This window comes from Cannabis sativa, chromosome 6 (assembly GCF_029168945.1).
Source record: "Cannabis sativa cultivar Pink pepper isolate KNU-18-1 chromosome 6, ASM2916894v1, whole genome shotgun sequence".
Taxonomy (NCBI): Eukaryota; Viridiplantae; Streptophyta; class Magnoliopsida; order Rosales; family Cannabaceae; genus Cannabis; species Cannabis sativa.
In genome coordinates this window covers 3,137,217-3,153,883 of record NC_083606.1, presented here as the reverse complement: position 1 = coordinate 3,153,883, position 16,667 = coordinate 3,137,217, and the positions used below count along the sequence as shown (strand labels likewise).

The following is a 16,667-nucleotide window of genomic DNA, read 5'->3' as shown; positions in this document are numbered from 1 at the left end:
CTCATATGACATGTCTGTCTGAAGCTGAAGGCTCTCATAACTGAGTATATGAGAGGGGTCTGAAACGTATTTTCTCAACATTGAGACATGAAATACGTTGTGCACTGCTGATAAAGCTGGAGGCAATGCTAACCGATATGCCACTTGACCTATCTTCTCGAGAATCTCGAAAGGTCCTGTAAACCTAGGGCATAACTTGCCTCTTTTCCCGAAACGTTTAATCCCCTTCATCGGAGATACTCGCAAAAACACATGGTCCCCTACTCGGAACTCAACATCCCTACGTTTCGGATCTGCGTAACTCTTCTGTCTGCTCTGGGAGGCAAGCATTCTAGCTTTAATCTTCTCTATTGCCTCATTGGTCCGCTGAATTGACTCTGGACCTAGGTATTTCCTCTCCCCTGTCTCACCCCAGTGGATAGGGGATCTACATTTCCTACCGTACAACAGTTCATAGGGTGCCATCCCTATCGTACTCTGATAGCTGTTGTTGTAAGAAAACTCTATCAACGGTAGGTATTTATTCCATGAACCCTCAAAGTCCATAACACAGGCTCTCAACATATCCTCCAATATCTGAATTGTCCTTTCGGACTGACCATCTGTCTGAGGATGGAATGCTGTACTGAATTTTAGCTTCGTACCCATTGCCCGTTGCAAACTCTGCCAAAATTTGGAGGTGAATTTCGGATCCCTGTCCGAAACAATAGACTTCGGTACCCCGTGAAGTCTCACTATTTCCCTGACGTACAATTCTGCCAACTGATCCACTGAAAATGTTGTTCTGACCGGCAGAAAATGAGCAGATTTCGTAAATCGGTCCACCACTACCCAGATGGAATCAAACATACCCGTGGTCCTAGGTAACCCGACCACAAAATCCATAGTAATATCCTCCCATTTCCATTCTGGTAGGGTTAGAGGCTGCAACAACCCTGCTGGTCTCTGATGTTCAGCCTTGATCTGCTGACACGTGAGGCATCTCGATACGAATTCTACCAAATTCTTCTTCATACCGTTCCACCAGAAGTACGGTTTCAAATCTTGGTACATCTTGGTGGTGCCGGGATGCAGAGAATATGGAGTAGAATGAGCCTCCTCAAAGATTTCGTTTCTCAATTCCACACTGTTCGGAACACAAACCCTGGCTTTATACAAAAGCATCCCACTATCTGACACTGAAAAGTCTTTGGCTTGACCAGCCAATACCTCATCTCGGATTTTCACTAACTCCGGATCGGTCGTCTGAGCAACCTTTATTCTTTCCAACAAATCAGATTGCAGCGTCAAGTTGTGAAGCTGACCTACCACAAACTCAATGCTGGATCTAACCATATCCTCTGCTAGCTGAGGTGAAATCTGAACCATGTTGGCTACTTGCCCGGGACCCTTTCTGCTCAGGGCATCAGCCACTACATTGGCTTTTCCGGGATGATAGAGGATCTCGCAATCATAATCCTTCACTAACTCCAACCAACGCCTTTGTCTCATGTACAAATCTTTCTGAGTAAAGAAATACTTGAGACTTTTATGGTCGGTATAAATCTCGCACTTCTCCCCATAAAGATAATGCCGCCAAATCTTCAGCGCAAAAACCACTGCGGCCAATTCTAAATCATGAGTCGGGTATCGCTGTTCATAATCCTTTAACTGACGGGAGGCATAAGCGATAACCCGATCGGCTTGCATCAATACGCACCCCAAACCCTGTTTGGATGCGTCACAGTAGACTACGAACTTCTCCTCGTCCGAAGGCAAAGCTAGTACCGAAGCAGTAATCAATCTCTGTTTCAGCTCCTGAAAACTAGCTTCGCATTTATCTGACCAGATAAATCGCTGATTCTTCTTTGTAAGCTCGGTTAGGGGCATTGAAATTTTGGAGAACCCCTCCACGAACCTACGCTAGTACCCAGCTAATCCCAAGAAGCTTCTGATCTCTGTCACTGTCTTCGGTCTCGGCCAATCCCTGACGGATTCAATCTTCCCGGGATCCACCTTGATCCCATCTTTACTCACTATGTGCCCTAGGAAGGACACCTGAGACAACCAGAACTCACATTTCTTGAACTTGGCGTAGAGTCTATGTTCTCGAAGTCGTTGCAGTACCATCTGAAGATGTAACCCATGCTCCTCTTCTGACTGAGAGTACACGAGGATGTCGTCGATAAACACAATCACACAGATATCGAGGAAATCCTTGAATACTCTATTCATCAGGTCCATGAATGCGGGAGCATTGGTTAGTCCGAATGACATAACCAGAAACTCGTAGTGTCCATACCTAGTGCGGAAAGCCGTCTTTGGAATGTCCTCCTCTCGGATTCTCAACTGATGATAACCCGAACGGAGATCAATCTTAGAAAAGACCGTCTTCCCCTGAAGCTGATCGAACAAGTCATCGATCCTAGGTAATGGATATTTATTCTTCACCGTCAGCTTGTTCAACTCTCTGTAGTCGATGCACATCCTTATAGATCCATCCTTCTTCTTCACGAACAAAACCGGGGCTCCCCAAGGTGACACACTGGGCCGAATGAACCCTATGTCAAGCAACCCCTGGAGCTGAATCTTTAACTCCTTAAGTTCAGCTGGAGCCATCCTATACGGGGCTTTGGAAACCGGATCCACCCCTGGTGCCAAGTCAATCACAAAGTCAATCTCCCGCTGAGGTGGTAACCCTGGAAGTTCTTCGGGAAAAACGTCCAAAAATTCCCGAACCACTCTGATGTCCTCTGGCCGAATGGTGTCTGGCCGAGTGGTGTCCGCCACCACGGCCAGAAACCCTAAGCACCCACCGTGCAATAATTCTCTCGCTGACATAGCCGAGATCACCGGGATCCGAGATCCCTGAACCGAACCCACAAACACGAACGGTTCTTCACTTTCCGGTTGGAAGACCACCATCTTCCTCTTACAGTCAATGCTCGCTGAATATTTAGATAGGAAATCCATTCCTAAAATAATATCAAATTCGACTAAGCTCATCTCTATCAGATCAGCGCTTAACTCTCTACCGTCTATCCTGATTGGCATAGACCTAATCCACCTATTGGAGATAACCAGTTCTCGCTGTGTAACGGGGTTCCAAACCCCGATTCATATCTATCAAAGGGTCTACCCAACTTACTAAAGACTCGGCCGCCACATAAGAATGTGTAGCCCCGAATCAAACAAAGACCGAATAAAGCGAGTTGTTAATAAAAGGCGACTGTAACAACCGATGGGCCGGCATCCGCATCGGCTGCGTGATGGCGAATACCCTACCGGAGTGGGTATCGCCGGAGCTCTCGGTGCCTCTGGCCGGAGCTGGGGACATTCCCTCTTGAAGTGCCCGGGCATGCCACAATGAAAGCATCCCTGCCCCTTGCACTCACCCCGATGGTGCCTCTTGCAGCTAGGGCACTCGGGATAGGAGAAGCGGGTCTCATTACCACCAGGGCGACTCCCTCTGTTCTGGTTCCCTCGGAACCTCTTGTTCTGACTCGAGCCGCCGGAAGCAGTGGGTGCCCTCTTCCTCTGATCAATGGCCGAACCACTACTCCCCCTGCTAAAGCCTGATGCAGGAGGGGTAGGAGCTCCGCCACTAACCGAGATCTTGGGCCGATTCCGACATACACCCCACCGCGCCCTCGGCTCGCGGTGCCTTCTCCACCATCCGAGCATAGGTGGTGCGTCGTCTGTGGTAATCATCGGGTCATGCACGATCTTGGGATTCAACCCGTCCAGATACTTCTCCTTCCTGCTGAAGTCGGTCGGCACAATTCCCGAGGCTAACCTCGCCAACCGGTCAAACTGAGTAGTATACTCAGTGACACTCATGTTCTCCCGCTGGGTCAGGTGAACGAACTCTTTCCTCTTGGCGCTTCTAACCGCCTCATTGTAGTATTTCGCGTTGAAGAGTTCCTGGAACCTTTCCCAGGTCATGGTGGTGACATCGTGAATCTGAGACACCATGTCCCACCATACCAGGGCATCCTCCTGGAACTGAAATGTGGCGCACACCACTGCGTCGTTACGGTGACACCCATGAAGTTCAAGATTACGGTGATCACCGTCGGCCACCGTTCGGCTTTCGATACATCCGGACCTCCCGGGAATACGGAGGTGCTTGCTTCCGAACCGCTCATACGATGGTTCCAATCTATGGGCCGCCACCACTATCTCGGCACGGGCGGCAGGGGCGGGTGCCACCGGAACTACGGCACGGAACTGGCGGGAGCACCTGTCGTCTCAACCTCTCGAATCTCGAGGTCTTGTTCTTCGATCCGGGCTTGCATCTCCGCAAACCGCAACTCCCACCCGGGGCTCCACGATCGGGCCGGGGAGCACGGCGGCCCGTGGCGGGTCCTCAACACCCCGACCACGAGCCCTGCCTCGGGGACCTCTACCTCGGCCCCTAGCAGGTGGGGGAAACCGAGCTCCCTCTCCCTGATTCGACCCCACGGAGTTGCCCCGACTCCTGGTAGTCCGCCTGGCGTCCATCTAGTTAGAACCGCCTGCGAAACCAAGAGTTGGCATATCAGGTCGTATTCAAGGCGAGCTTACTAATGCCGCTTAATTTGGAAATTAGAAATGAAACATGCGCCTATTCTACTATCAGGCTACTAACATGCTTCCTAACAGGCTTTTCTTTTTCATAACTGAATAAAATAAACTACTAAAGCAATAAAGGCTTACTGAACCGTGAACCGAGCTAACTGCTGATGATGATTGTACATGTCGTGACGATCTTCGGAAGACAACACAGCGGCTACGATACCAAATTGTAACACCCTAACTATCTTAGGCGTATTACGTGATTTTCAAACGTACTGTGCAGCTCGTTGCTAATCAACGAGGTTTATGGAAAAAACGTGATTAATTAAAATTTTGCTTTTTCATTAAACTTATAAACCATTTTACAAAAGTCTCGGGATCCCGATTTATAAAAATATTTACAAACGTTTTAACTGTTTAACTTTTACATCAAAATGAAAGTCGTCTAACGACGATTACAAAAATCTCGGCCTCGTCCCGAGGATCGTACGCTCCAGGCCTAACCGCCCCGACATGTACAATCTCATATGCTCGCTCACGGTCCATCGGCCACGCCTTGCCTTTACCTACACATGAACGTAAGCGTGAGTCGACGGACTCGGTAAGAAAAGCATAATAATATCATACATAAAACCGACCGCCGTGTCCAACATGATGCCGAGTCCCGCTTACCGCCATGTCCAACATGGTGCCGAGCACTACCGCCATGTCCAACATGGTACCGAGTTTTGAACGTTCGGGGGACGGTACTATTGACAAGTATCCTCCGATCGGTCGAACCGGTCATACTCCGCCGCCGGTCATACTCCACCTGTACCGACGGGATAGGTCAATAGCACCGAACCACCAACCAAGTGTCGGCTGATCGGTCGAGCCGGTCATACTCCGTCTTGGTCATACTCCACTGTACCGACGTGACGGGGTTGGGTGGTTCGAAGCCTAAATACATATCTAATGTAATCTAGCGGGCTTCCTACATGCACGCTAAACATGTAATCTACATATGCATACTGTTATACTAATCTTACCTGGATTCCGATTTCAGGTGTGCCGGTCAACCTGACTGGAACTGAAGCTGAACGGCGGATTACTGGCTCCTAAACCATAAAAATCACAACGCTATAAGTGACACGCTAAATCACTTCCCGGGGGACTAAAACTTGAAACTAAAAGTTTCCCTATCGATAAAAAGCATGGCAATACCCCTAAAAACCCAAAAACGAGGAAAACTAGGGTTCGAAAAATCCCCCAACCTGACGGTTGCCCAACCGAATTCCGGTTCGGGAAATTCGAACCCCCATCCGAATTCCGGATGCTCAACCGAATTCCGGTTCCTCGCGAGCGACAACCATAAAATCTCATAACTTGACCAATTCAACCCCAATTGGTCCCAAACTTTCCAGACCTGTTCTATATGCCCCAAATAACAATTCTAGAGCATCAAACCTACCCAGAAATCACACATGCAAAATTCACCATTGGAGCTCAAGCTTTGAGTTCCAAACTCAAGCTTGAGCAAAACCACCTAAACATGCAATCCATAAGCTTAATTCTACTTAACTAAGCCTAAAAACATCTCTGAAAACAAACAGAAACATCCAGCTATTCACAGAAACAAAACATGGCATTTTCTCACAAAAATCACCTATTTTAACATATAAACTAAAAGCTTTAAACAATCAATACAACATGCTTTCTTTATCACATAAACAACCCTAAACTAACATGCTTAAACTCAAAATAACAATCATATTTCAGCAGCAACAACAACAACTATTCAAGCATGCATTTCATCCATTTTCACTTAAAATTCAAGAAGAACACAAAGGGAATTTATAAGGGATCACACCTTGACTTGAATTACACAAGAATGAGTTGAAAATCACAAGCTTTAGGCAGAAAATTCCCAGCCCTAGCAGCCCAAGTCTCAGCCGAAAAGAGGGAGAAAGAGAGAGCTTTGAGTGTTTGATTTTTTTGGAAATTTCTTTTAAAAAATGACTAAGTGTAAAATGCTTGAGAAAAGAGGAATATAAATTATATTTTTCATTTATTTCAGCCAAGGAAACACTTAATTAATTAATTATTTTCCATTTCATAAAGTCACATAAGACAAAACACTAATGGGGCAAAAAGACCATTTTGCCCCTCCACCATAAAATCATGAAAATCATACTAAAGGGGTATTTTTGGGACATTCTAAATTCCCGGCCATTCCCGACATTCCCAATGTCTAAAACCCGTCCCCAAAATACTAACATACTAAGTTGTGATTTCTACTGAGCCAAACGCCGCGTTCCAAAATACCGGACACCGGAAATGCGAAATATAAAAGCTACTGATAACATACCCATGCATATCTGAATTCCATAAATATCAATACTAAATTATTTAAATAGCTATAAATAATTTCATGATTAACATAAATAACTGCTAATTTCCAAATTAACTAAGCGGGCTTTACATTATGCCGCTAAATAATCATAAAAAAATTATTATCATAGCAATATAAAATCAATTTCAATATTCTACCTAAAGTTGTTTTCAAATATTAATATTTCGTCCAAAAAATATACATTAAGTATATATAAAATAATTATACGGATTGATTTGGTTTGACCCGCTACTGAGATTTTTAAAACCGTGACTGAACCAGAGAATTTTAAACGATCTAAATTAATCAAATCATTCACACCGAATTCATTTGTTCCGGTCTTAAATGATTTGCGGATTATATGAACATATCTAATAAGAGGTCTATTCTTGGAGAATTTTCATTTTTATAGTTTTTAAAATATAGGTTTGCAAAAATATGGTTTTTTTTTTCTCAAAAAAAGTTATTTTATGGTATTTTTTTTAAAAAAAAATATGAAAAAAAATAGCATAAAGTGCATGGTTATCCATCTTGTTACTTTAAGGATACCTGGTTATTCTTACCTGATTTTCTTATATTTTTCAATTTTTTATTTACTTTTCCTATAAAATAACCTAAAAATATTAAAAACTGATAAAATTTATAATTTCCTCTAGACTGATCCATGCTTAAAAAGACATTAATAATTCCCTTGTAATAATAATAAGTTAATAACTTTGTTAAAAAAAAAAAAACAACGTTGGGCCTATTTCAATGAGCATGAGATAGTTGTAGTTTCATCTTAGTAGAATGGGCTCAATAAATGGGCCGGTTGGAGCTCGAGCCTGGCCAAGCCCATTTCATAAATAGACCTAATTTGTGTGTTCGGTATTTTATTTCTAACAAGCTTTTACTTTCATCATCCATGTAATGTTGAAGTGAAATATACTATATGGTCAAGAATTCCATATCAAACTTAATTTGTGACTATTTTTGTTCACAAATTTTGGACAGTGAGAGCATAAGTGACTCCTTTTAACTCTCATTTGTAGATTTAGATCATATACTAGTTAGGGTTTGTGGTTATAATCATAGTATTTTAAAATGTGGAAATATGTTTTAGAAATTAGGGTGCTATACATGGCAAGGAGTATGAGGCTTTATATAGAGGAAATTACATGGTATACCCACTTTCCTTTACTTGTTTTAATTTTTACTTCCATTTTTATATTCTTTAAGATACATCCACTTTTATAGATAATGTCCTCATTAGACCCCTTAAATTAATATAAATTATATGCTACACTTAAGTAAAGAGTGAGTGTGTATTGGACAATCCACTAAAAAATGTAGGTATATATTAAAAAAATATAATATGAGGGTATTTTTGATTAATAGATACAAAAAATAGTATTCTTCAACTTATCCCCTTTATATAGTCCATACTCTTATAAATAATATTAATTCCACACACTCAGGGTCGACCCTGATATAGGCGGGCTAGACCTGTGCTTAGTGTGCTTAGGGCCCACCTAACCTAAGAGCTCAATTTTTTTTCCTTTTGAAAATATATAATTTTTTATTGATTTTGAATAATACTATATTTTTTTTTCTAAAGGCCTAAAAATAATTTTTTTTTTCTATGGCCCATTAAATTTTTTTCTATATCTTGCACACACTATTGATGTGAAACTATGTAACAACATGTAAGACACATCTAGAAAGTCTAATTTGGTATGGTGAATGGAAAATGGTAAGAATGTATTGTATATAAAGTGTGGAATATAGAAAATAGTAGATGGATTTGATGTATACTTAGAAGTTGTTTGGTAAATTAAGAGGAAGGAAAGGTATGTTCATTTTTTACCATCCATCCAAAGAGAAGACTAATTTTGATGGGCCCTCATGAATTTGGTATCCACACATCCATCCTTTTCTTAATTCTTTTCTTCACACCAAATAAACATGGGCTATGGATGGATATATAAGCCCAATCCATCATATTTAATCCCTCTCTTTTTCAACACCTCATCAAAGCAAAACGGGATGGTTGAAAGAATGAACCACACCATACTTAACAAAGTGAGATGTATGCTACTTCAGTCAGGATTATCTCAAGAATTTTGAGGAGAAGCTGCCTTGACAGCAATTTACCTAATTAATAGAAGTCCATCAAGAGCAACTAAAGGTAAAACTCTCGATGAAAAATAGTTAAGTAAACCTCCAGACCTTTCTCATTTAAAAGTTTTTGGATGTGCTGCTTATGCACATCAGAGTATAGGAAAACTTGAATTTAGGGCTTTAAAGTGTGTTTTCTTAAGGTACCTTGAAAGAGTAAAAGGCTAATGACTTTGGGTAAAGGAAAAAGGGAGATTTAAAATATAAATAGTATAGATGATATATTTCAAGAAAATATTTTTTCTTGTTTATATAATAAAAAGTCTAGTGCAGAAATGGAAGATACTAACCATGTAGGTACAAACTTAAAAGTTAAAACATGTTCAAATCAGGTGAAATAAAATGGAGACACACTGGGAAAGTTTCAGGTGAAACCAAACCAAAACCAGCAGTCCGATAACAATGGTCAAGAGGAAGGAATTGATGCTCAATAAAAAATCAATGATGAAGGCACCGAATAGGACTTTACAAACTATCAATTGACAAGGGATAAGACTAAAGTACTCCAAAACATTAAAAAGAAAAAAACCTACCACGATATAGAAAACAACATAAAATGTGAAACGCCCAAGACAATTATAATAATTTTTAAAGAACTAGCAATAATACGACGTCGTTTGTTTTTTGGAGGGAAAAGTACGACGTCGTTTACATTAATATATATATTTTGAAAATTTTGGTTTAAAAACCCCTTCTTCTCATTAAGCCATGGAGTCCCATTCCCACTCTTCTTCCCACATACCCTAAAAATGGGTGACCGTGACCGAGACCGTGACCGTGACCGTGACCGAACCCGTGACAAAGACCGCGACCGTGACCGTGACCGTGACCGAGAACGGGAACGGCGGCGAGATAGGGATGACCGTGAACGCGATCGGGACCGAGTTGGCCGCAGCAAAAGGTCTCGTACACCCGAGCGTAGCAGATCCCGCCACGCACGCTCTCCCGATCGTTCTCGCTCACGTTCCCCGGTCGACGACCGCTCCCACCGTCGTCGCCACCGTCACCACAACCGGACACCGTCTCCTGATTCCAGAAAGCGACATCGTCGTGAATCGACTGCTGAGGAAGAGAAAGAGAGGGATAGGCAGAAGGCGGCTGTGTCTGAATTTGTTGAGGGGATAGTGAAGGAACAGTTAAAGCAGAGTGCTGTCAATGGCGGCGGAGGTGGTGGAGGAGAGGTTGAGGAGGATGAAGGTCCTAATGAGGATGAGATTGAGATGATGAAGAAGCTTGGGATTCCTGTAGGGTTTGATTCCACCAAAGGGAAGCATGTTCCTGGAGCCGATGTTAGTGGTATCAGACCAGTGACTAAGCGCCAGCCTCGGCAGTATATGAACCGCCGTGGAGGTTTCAATCGCCCATTGCCAGCCGAGCGCAACCGCTAGACTAGAATGGTAAGGGTTTCTCTTACTATCCAGTTTTTGTGTTTTGCCCTAAATTTGAGCTCATTTCAAAGGCTAGATTGCTTATTTTATAAAATTGTTATGATATTTGTAAAAGTTTGTATCAGAATTTGAAACCAATGCATGTAGTTATTCCATTAGACTCTCTAAGATTGAAGAGAAAAATACCTTGAACTTTGGATGTACACAAAATAGCAAGGTTTTACTGTGGAGTTGCTTTTATTTTTTCAAGCTAGAACAGTGCTTTGAGCTCAGGTTTTGAGATTAATGGGTGCTTGTTCTATTGGGTTAGAACTTACATTTGAGGATGACTAGTTTTCTGCTGTGGGGTTGGCATGGAAAGATAGACTAAGAGTTGTTATGTATTCTAGCTACTTCTTCCTGTTCAATCAAACTAGTCAGTTACAGATTTAACAGGTTAAATTGAGCAAATTAGTTGTTTCTAAACTTAGATGGCTTGAAATTTTTAATCTTATTGGTAGAATTTTGTTTCAGGCATAACCTATTGGTGATTGTTGTTAGTGCAACTAATTATGTTTTGGATATGTTGATTTGAAGGTTTTCTAGCTCATTAAAATTAGATTATGGTGTTCTTTTTTTCTATGATAGTGTGCCTTAGTAGTATATGTGCTGCTATTCAATTTGGTGGCAAGAGGTTAGCTCATTAAAATTAGATTATCGCTGTTTTTGTCTACATTTGAGTTTAAACCAGGTAGAGAGGCAAATTCAAAACTTTTCCTTCTGTTTGTAGTGACGCAGTCTATTTTATTTTATTGCAAAAGCTCGGTCGATGTTGATGTTGTTCAGATTAAGAGAGTAGAATTAGAATTTGGTGAAATTGAGAAACAATAATACCTGTGGATTGCTTGAAAGTTTCATGTCAATTGGAGTTTAGGTGTGACAATTTCCAATTAAACAAACCTGTATTAACTGATGAGTTGTTCTGTCTTCCTGCCTTGTGTAGTTTATTTATTTTTTTCATTCCATTTGTTTGTTGGGGTTAAGAATAATGTTTGTTATACACCAGAACAAAACATGTGTGCTTTTCAACTATTAAGAACTTCTAATTTTGCTATTGGAAGGAATAACAGTGAGTGTGATAATGAAATAACACATGAGAGTTAGCGTAAATGGTTAAATACATTATGTTTCGGCTGATGTTTGAGGCACGTCTACTTACCTACATCTACATGGTAGTTGGTATAGGGAGCTCAAATTTAAAACAATAATGATTGATTAATAATGGAATTACAACACTCTTTTTTTCTTATGTATGTCTGTACAACACTAATTATGATTGCAGTCTATTGATTCGCATGCTTATGCTGCCAAATGAAAGAAAAAAATCTTGGATGAATGTATTGTAAGTGTTACACTATGAACACAGTGTAAAGGCTTATTATTAGTAATTTGTAAATGGCGTGAGCCTATAAATGTGTAATTGGATAGTCATTAGGGGATATGGATTGAAAAAAGAGAACTTTAGTTCATTTGGGAGATTGACATTGTCTCGAAGAGTGCACTTGGAGATTTGTCCGATCTCGAAGAGAACTTCGTAAATGATAGTGTAATAGTCCTTTTCGAGACAGGACAAATCTCCTAACGCACTCTTCGCGACAGTGTCAATCTCCCAATTAAACCAAAGTTCTATTTTCTATTCCATATCCAATTTACTAATAAGCCCTTTACTATTTTCGTAGTGTAACACAGTAAGTGTCTCTGTTTCTGCTAATTTTTAGTTTCTTTCCTTTACAGATGGAATGTAGGCATGTTTCGAATATCAACCCGAAGCTTGGAAGTCAACAATTAGAGGCAGCCATGTAAGACTGAGTGTTTTTCTTGTATTTTATTAAAAATACAATGCACTTTATATAAATAGTTGCTGCAGTGTTGAACACTGAACTTGATTCATTTGAGTAGTATTTATAGTAAAATAGAAGTAGCATCTATCTAGTTGAAACTGTGTGGAGTAGTATTCAAGTTGGATGGGTTCAGTTCAGTGTGATGATATATATATGTATATTTATATAGCATATAGCACTAGGATTTGACCATACCCAGAAGTACCCACCCACCATATTATTAAAAATCACACAATATATAAAATGTTCTAAAATGTTTGTTGAGAAGGCTATTGATTGCTCAAATGGTTTCTGTCTACAATTTCCAAAAACTGGTAAAAAAATAAAAAAGCTTTTTCAATTTTTGAGTAAAGAGTGCGTTTGAATTCTATGGTTACAAACCAGATGGATGTTACTTACTATGATTAGATATTAAGTTTTAAAGCGTGTTAGTGAAGCATACTGATAATTTATTTATAATTTCTAGACTAAGAAATATTTTAAAGAAAAAAAAAATGTGTAAAGGTTCAGATGTGAATGGATGCAAAATCAACGACTTTTGCTCTCTTTAGACCTCTCATCAAATCGATAGGCTTTACTATGCAACTTTTTGGTTTCAACTTTCGGCCACAACTTGATGTAACAAAGACATTGTAAATTTTTTAGGCAGCACATTCTGAGAGGTGTGTCTTTTTTTTTTTTTTTTAAACTTTAATTATTTTTATAATGATAACCTATATTATATATAATACTGTACAAATATTATATTTTGAGAAATTTAAGTATCGAAATGGAGTAAGTTAAGCTCAAACAGTTGATTACATGTACATTATATTCTATTAAATTCTTCTTATACTTGTGAAACTAACTATTTTTGACGCAATATATTATTAGATTATTATTATTAAGTACAAATGACGATTAAATTAACACTATTGAATAATGAAAAGAACAACTCAGAGCAAACTAAACTAATACTAGCAACTTGTGAATTGCTACTACATCAGTGATAGTGTTCCATTCTCCAATTGGGTTGGAAATTTTTTACCCAATACAATAATGATAATAAATAATACTAAGGGTTTGTTTGGTAGTACTTTTTAATTAGTTTATTGTTTTTAAAATTAAAAAAGTAAAAATATTTTTTAAAATTATATTCTATAAAACTGTTTTTACTTTTCAATTTTTTTAATTAAGAATTTAAATTTTAAAAATAAAAAAAAAAATCACTTTCAAAAATTTTTTAAACAGTTTTTTTTTAATCAATATTTTAGACTTCGACCCACTTAGACCTTAGAAATCGAACCCATACTTGCCCAGACTTGGACCCACCCTCGATCTCGACCTCTCTAGATCCGATTTAAATAAAATTAACAAATAAAAGTGATATTTACAGAATATATTTTTATTTTTGTTTTTAAAATTAAAAAACAAAATTGGTTGTAGAATATTTTTTTTGTTTTTTAAAATTAAATATTTTATTTTATTTTTGTGATTAAAAAATTTAATAACAAAAGTATTATCAAATGTCACCTAAATTAATTTTTATTTTACATTAACGTATCCAATACAACAAAATTTTATATTTCATATTTTTAGGAGTGGTTAGTAATTTTTTGTGTAACTTATTATATTCAAATATGTGATGACTTCCAAATTGTCATAAAATTCAAAAGTTTGGTGGTGATCCATTTATTCATAGTACTATCCAAATACTATTTGTATTGAGTTACACATATTCTTGCATGATCATGTGTTTAATGAGGAGAATATTCCATGTGTTATATAATATTGTAGCTTAATTTGCACCTAAATTTATTTTAAATTATATGTACTTAATTTCTATTTAAATTTACAGTTTTAAATTTCACGATGAAATACCAACAATTATTATATGTACACGTGACACATAATATTATAAGGAGAAAGAAAGCTTGAATGCTAACATGCATCTATTATTAAATTTATTCGACCCGGTAGCACCTATTTTGGGAACGTCCAGCGCTGAATGGATAAGTCGCCAATCCCTAAAACGAATTATGTAATGTACGAAAATTATTTTAAATAGTTATCATTTAACAGTTAAATTTAACATACACTCTAAATTTATAAACAGAAATAAAATTAAAGGGTATTGCCATAAAAAAGTTAGAAGAATAAGATTTGCCCGCATATACATAAATTGTACTAAGGTTGTACAAAAATTTTTGTAAAACATCCAATTTGAATAATTCGCCCAAACCAAACCGAATTAATCCGATAAAAAATATAAACAAAAAAATTTGACGAAAATATAACATGTCCAATTTTTATATTGGTCGGGTTAAAAATAATAGGATTTTTTTCATATGTATATTTATCTCATTATTACACTTGATTAAAATATAAAAAATTGAATATAAAAAAAAATATTAGTGGTCGATTTGAGCTTGTTAAGTAGACAAAACTGACCAATAGCAAAATTAAATAGGGTTTTTTTATTTTTACATTTCAAAGTAGTTTTTTTTTTTTTTTTTGTATTTTACAGAAATTCAAATAGCAATTCAAATCCACATCGAAACCCATATAAAAACTACTTGAGCAACTACTGAATTAATCCAATTCATAAAATTAAAAAATATATATAAATGAGAAGTAGGATGCACTTAAATTTTGTAACACTCGATCTAAGAATTAAATAAAATGTAGCATAAACCGTCTCCTAAATTGTAGTAATTGAGAATTAGATACAATTTAAAATTTCTATTTGGTTTCCCACCTTTTTGTTTCAACTCAACAATGGCGGTAACACCAACCCCGGAGAGTCTCCTCAGCCTCTCCATCACCACCCACAAGATCCCTCTCGGCTGTCCCATCTTCGACACCTTCCTCCGCGGTGGAATCCCCTGCAACTCCATCACCGAGCTAGTCGCCGAGAGTGGCTGCGGCAAGACCCAATTCTGTCTCCAACTCGCTCTCTCAGCTCAGTTACCGCTCAACCATCACGGTCGCCTTTCCGGTTCCTCTCTCTACATACACACCGAGTTCCCTTTCCCCTTTCGTCGTCTCCAACAACTTTGCCTCGATTCTCCGATTGGCGGGAACTCAGATAATATATTTGTTCACGCTGCTCATTCTGCGGAACAACTGCTCGACGAAATGCCTAAGATAGAATCGTTTCTTGTTGATTCCCAATCACGCTTGCCGATTAGACTTATTGTCGTAGATTCGATTGCTGCGTTGTTTCGTTCTGAATTTGATAACACCCCTTCTGATCTTAAGCAAAGATCATCTCTTTTTTTCAAGATTTCTGGACAATTGAAGCTTTTGGCAAAGAGGTTTAATGTAGCGGTTGTGGTAACGAATCAAGTGGTTGATTTTATGGGAGAAAGTGGTAGTTTGAATGGACTTAGGATTGGGAATTTAGGCTCTTTGTATTCGTCTGGAAGACGGGTTTGTCCAGCATTGGGGATAGCTTGGGCGAATTGTGTGAATTCCAGGCTGTTTTTGTCTAGGAATGAGGAGGTTATAGGAGCAGAAATCAGCTCGGAAAATGCTGGTGATGGGCTCTGTAGGCGAACAAGGCGGCGACTTTATGTTCTCTTTGCGCCTCATTTGCCTGAATCTTCAACTGAATTTGTGATCAGAAGAGAAGGGGTTTTTGGAGTCAACAGATAACAAAATTTATAATGATATGTAAGTGTACATGAATGAATCTATCTGTGGTTAGCTTAGTATTGTTGAGTTTTGTTTCAACTTTGATGTTTGTGAATTTGTTTTGAGTGTTTTGATAGTACTCAACAAGTGGTCATTTTGCTGCAATATTTTTTCATATTAATAATTTATTTTGAAATTCTAGTATGTTATTATCAGTGGAGTTTAATCAACTGAAAACTAAAACACTTAACAACCTTTTTATTGTCAAGTTAGCAGTGAGCCGTTGTAAATTAATTAGCTGGACATGTCATATATAGTCGAGTCCCTTTGTGTTTAAGGGTAACATAAAGACAGAAATGTAAGATAGAGAGAAGTTACAAGATTACAAGTGAGAGAATCCAAGAAGACAAGCTGATGATCATGGTTTCATGGTGTTCAAGTAGCTCATTTCTTTGGAGTGTTTGAGAGCTTTATTCTTCTGTTTTGGAACTCAAAGTGGTTCACAACGAGTTGGTGTTTGTAATTCACATTGAATAGTGGAGAAAGTAGAAACTCCTTGGGAGGAGAGCTGGATTAGGACTCATATTGAGATCTGAACCAGGATAATTTCTTTGTGTTTTTTTTTCTCTGCTCTGCATTGTTCATAATCTGAATTTCTTTTCTTTTGTTGCTCTCTTTGAAAATTTGATTCTTAAGTTATTGAGTATGTGTTGTTGAATG

The 16,667-nt window shown here is 38.6% G+C and overlaps 2 protein-coding genes across 3 annotated transcripts; both read left to right on the top strand.

Moving 5' to 3' along the window:
* Positions 1-9,752: 9,752 nt before the first annotated feature.
* LOC115725705 (uncharacterized) lies at positions 9,753-12,430 on the top strand. Of its 2 annotated transcripts, none has more exons than XM_061116875.1 (2): positions 9,753-10,461; positions 12,210-12,430. In XM_061116875.1, exon 1 carries the CDS (start codon positions 9,814-9,816, stop codon positions 10,450-10,452), a length of 639 nt encoding a protein of 212 aa, XP_060972858.1. In that variant the 5' UTR covers positions 9,753-9,813; the 3' UTR covers positions 10,453-10,461; positions 12,210-12,430. The 2 variants fall into 2 exon arrangements, with proteins under 2 accessions (XP_060972858.1, XP_030511156.2); XM_030655296.2 differs by having other exon boundaries at positions 9,755-10,461; positions 12,226-12,430.
* Positions 12,431-15,011: 2,581 nt separating this feature from the next.
* LOC115725361 (DNA repair protein XRCC3 homolog) lies at positions 15,012-16,157 on the top strand. The gene has a single exon (XM_030654850.2). It carries the CDS (start codon positions 15,090-15,092, stop codon positions 15,966-15,968), a length of 879 nt encoding a protein of 292 aa, XP_030510710.2. The 5' UTR covers positions 15,012-15,089; the 3' UTR covers positions 15,969-16,157.
* Positions 16,158-16,667: the final 510 nt, after the last annotated feature.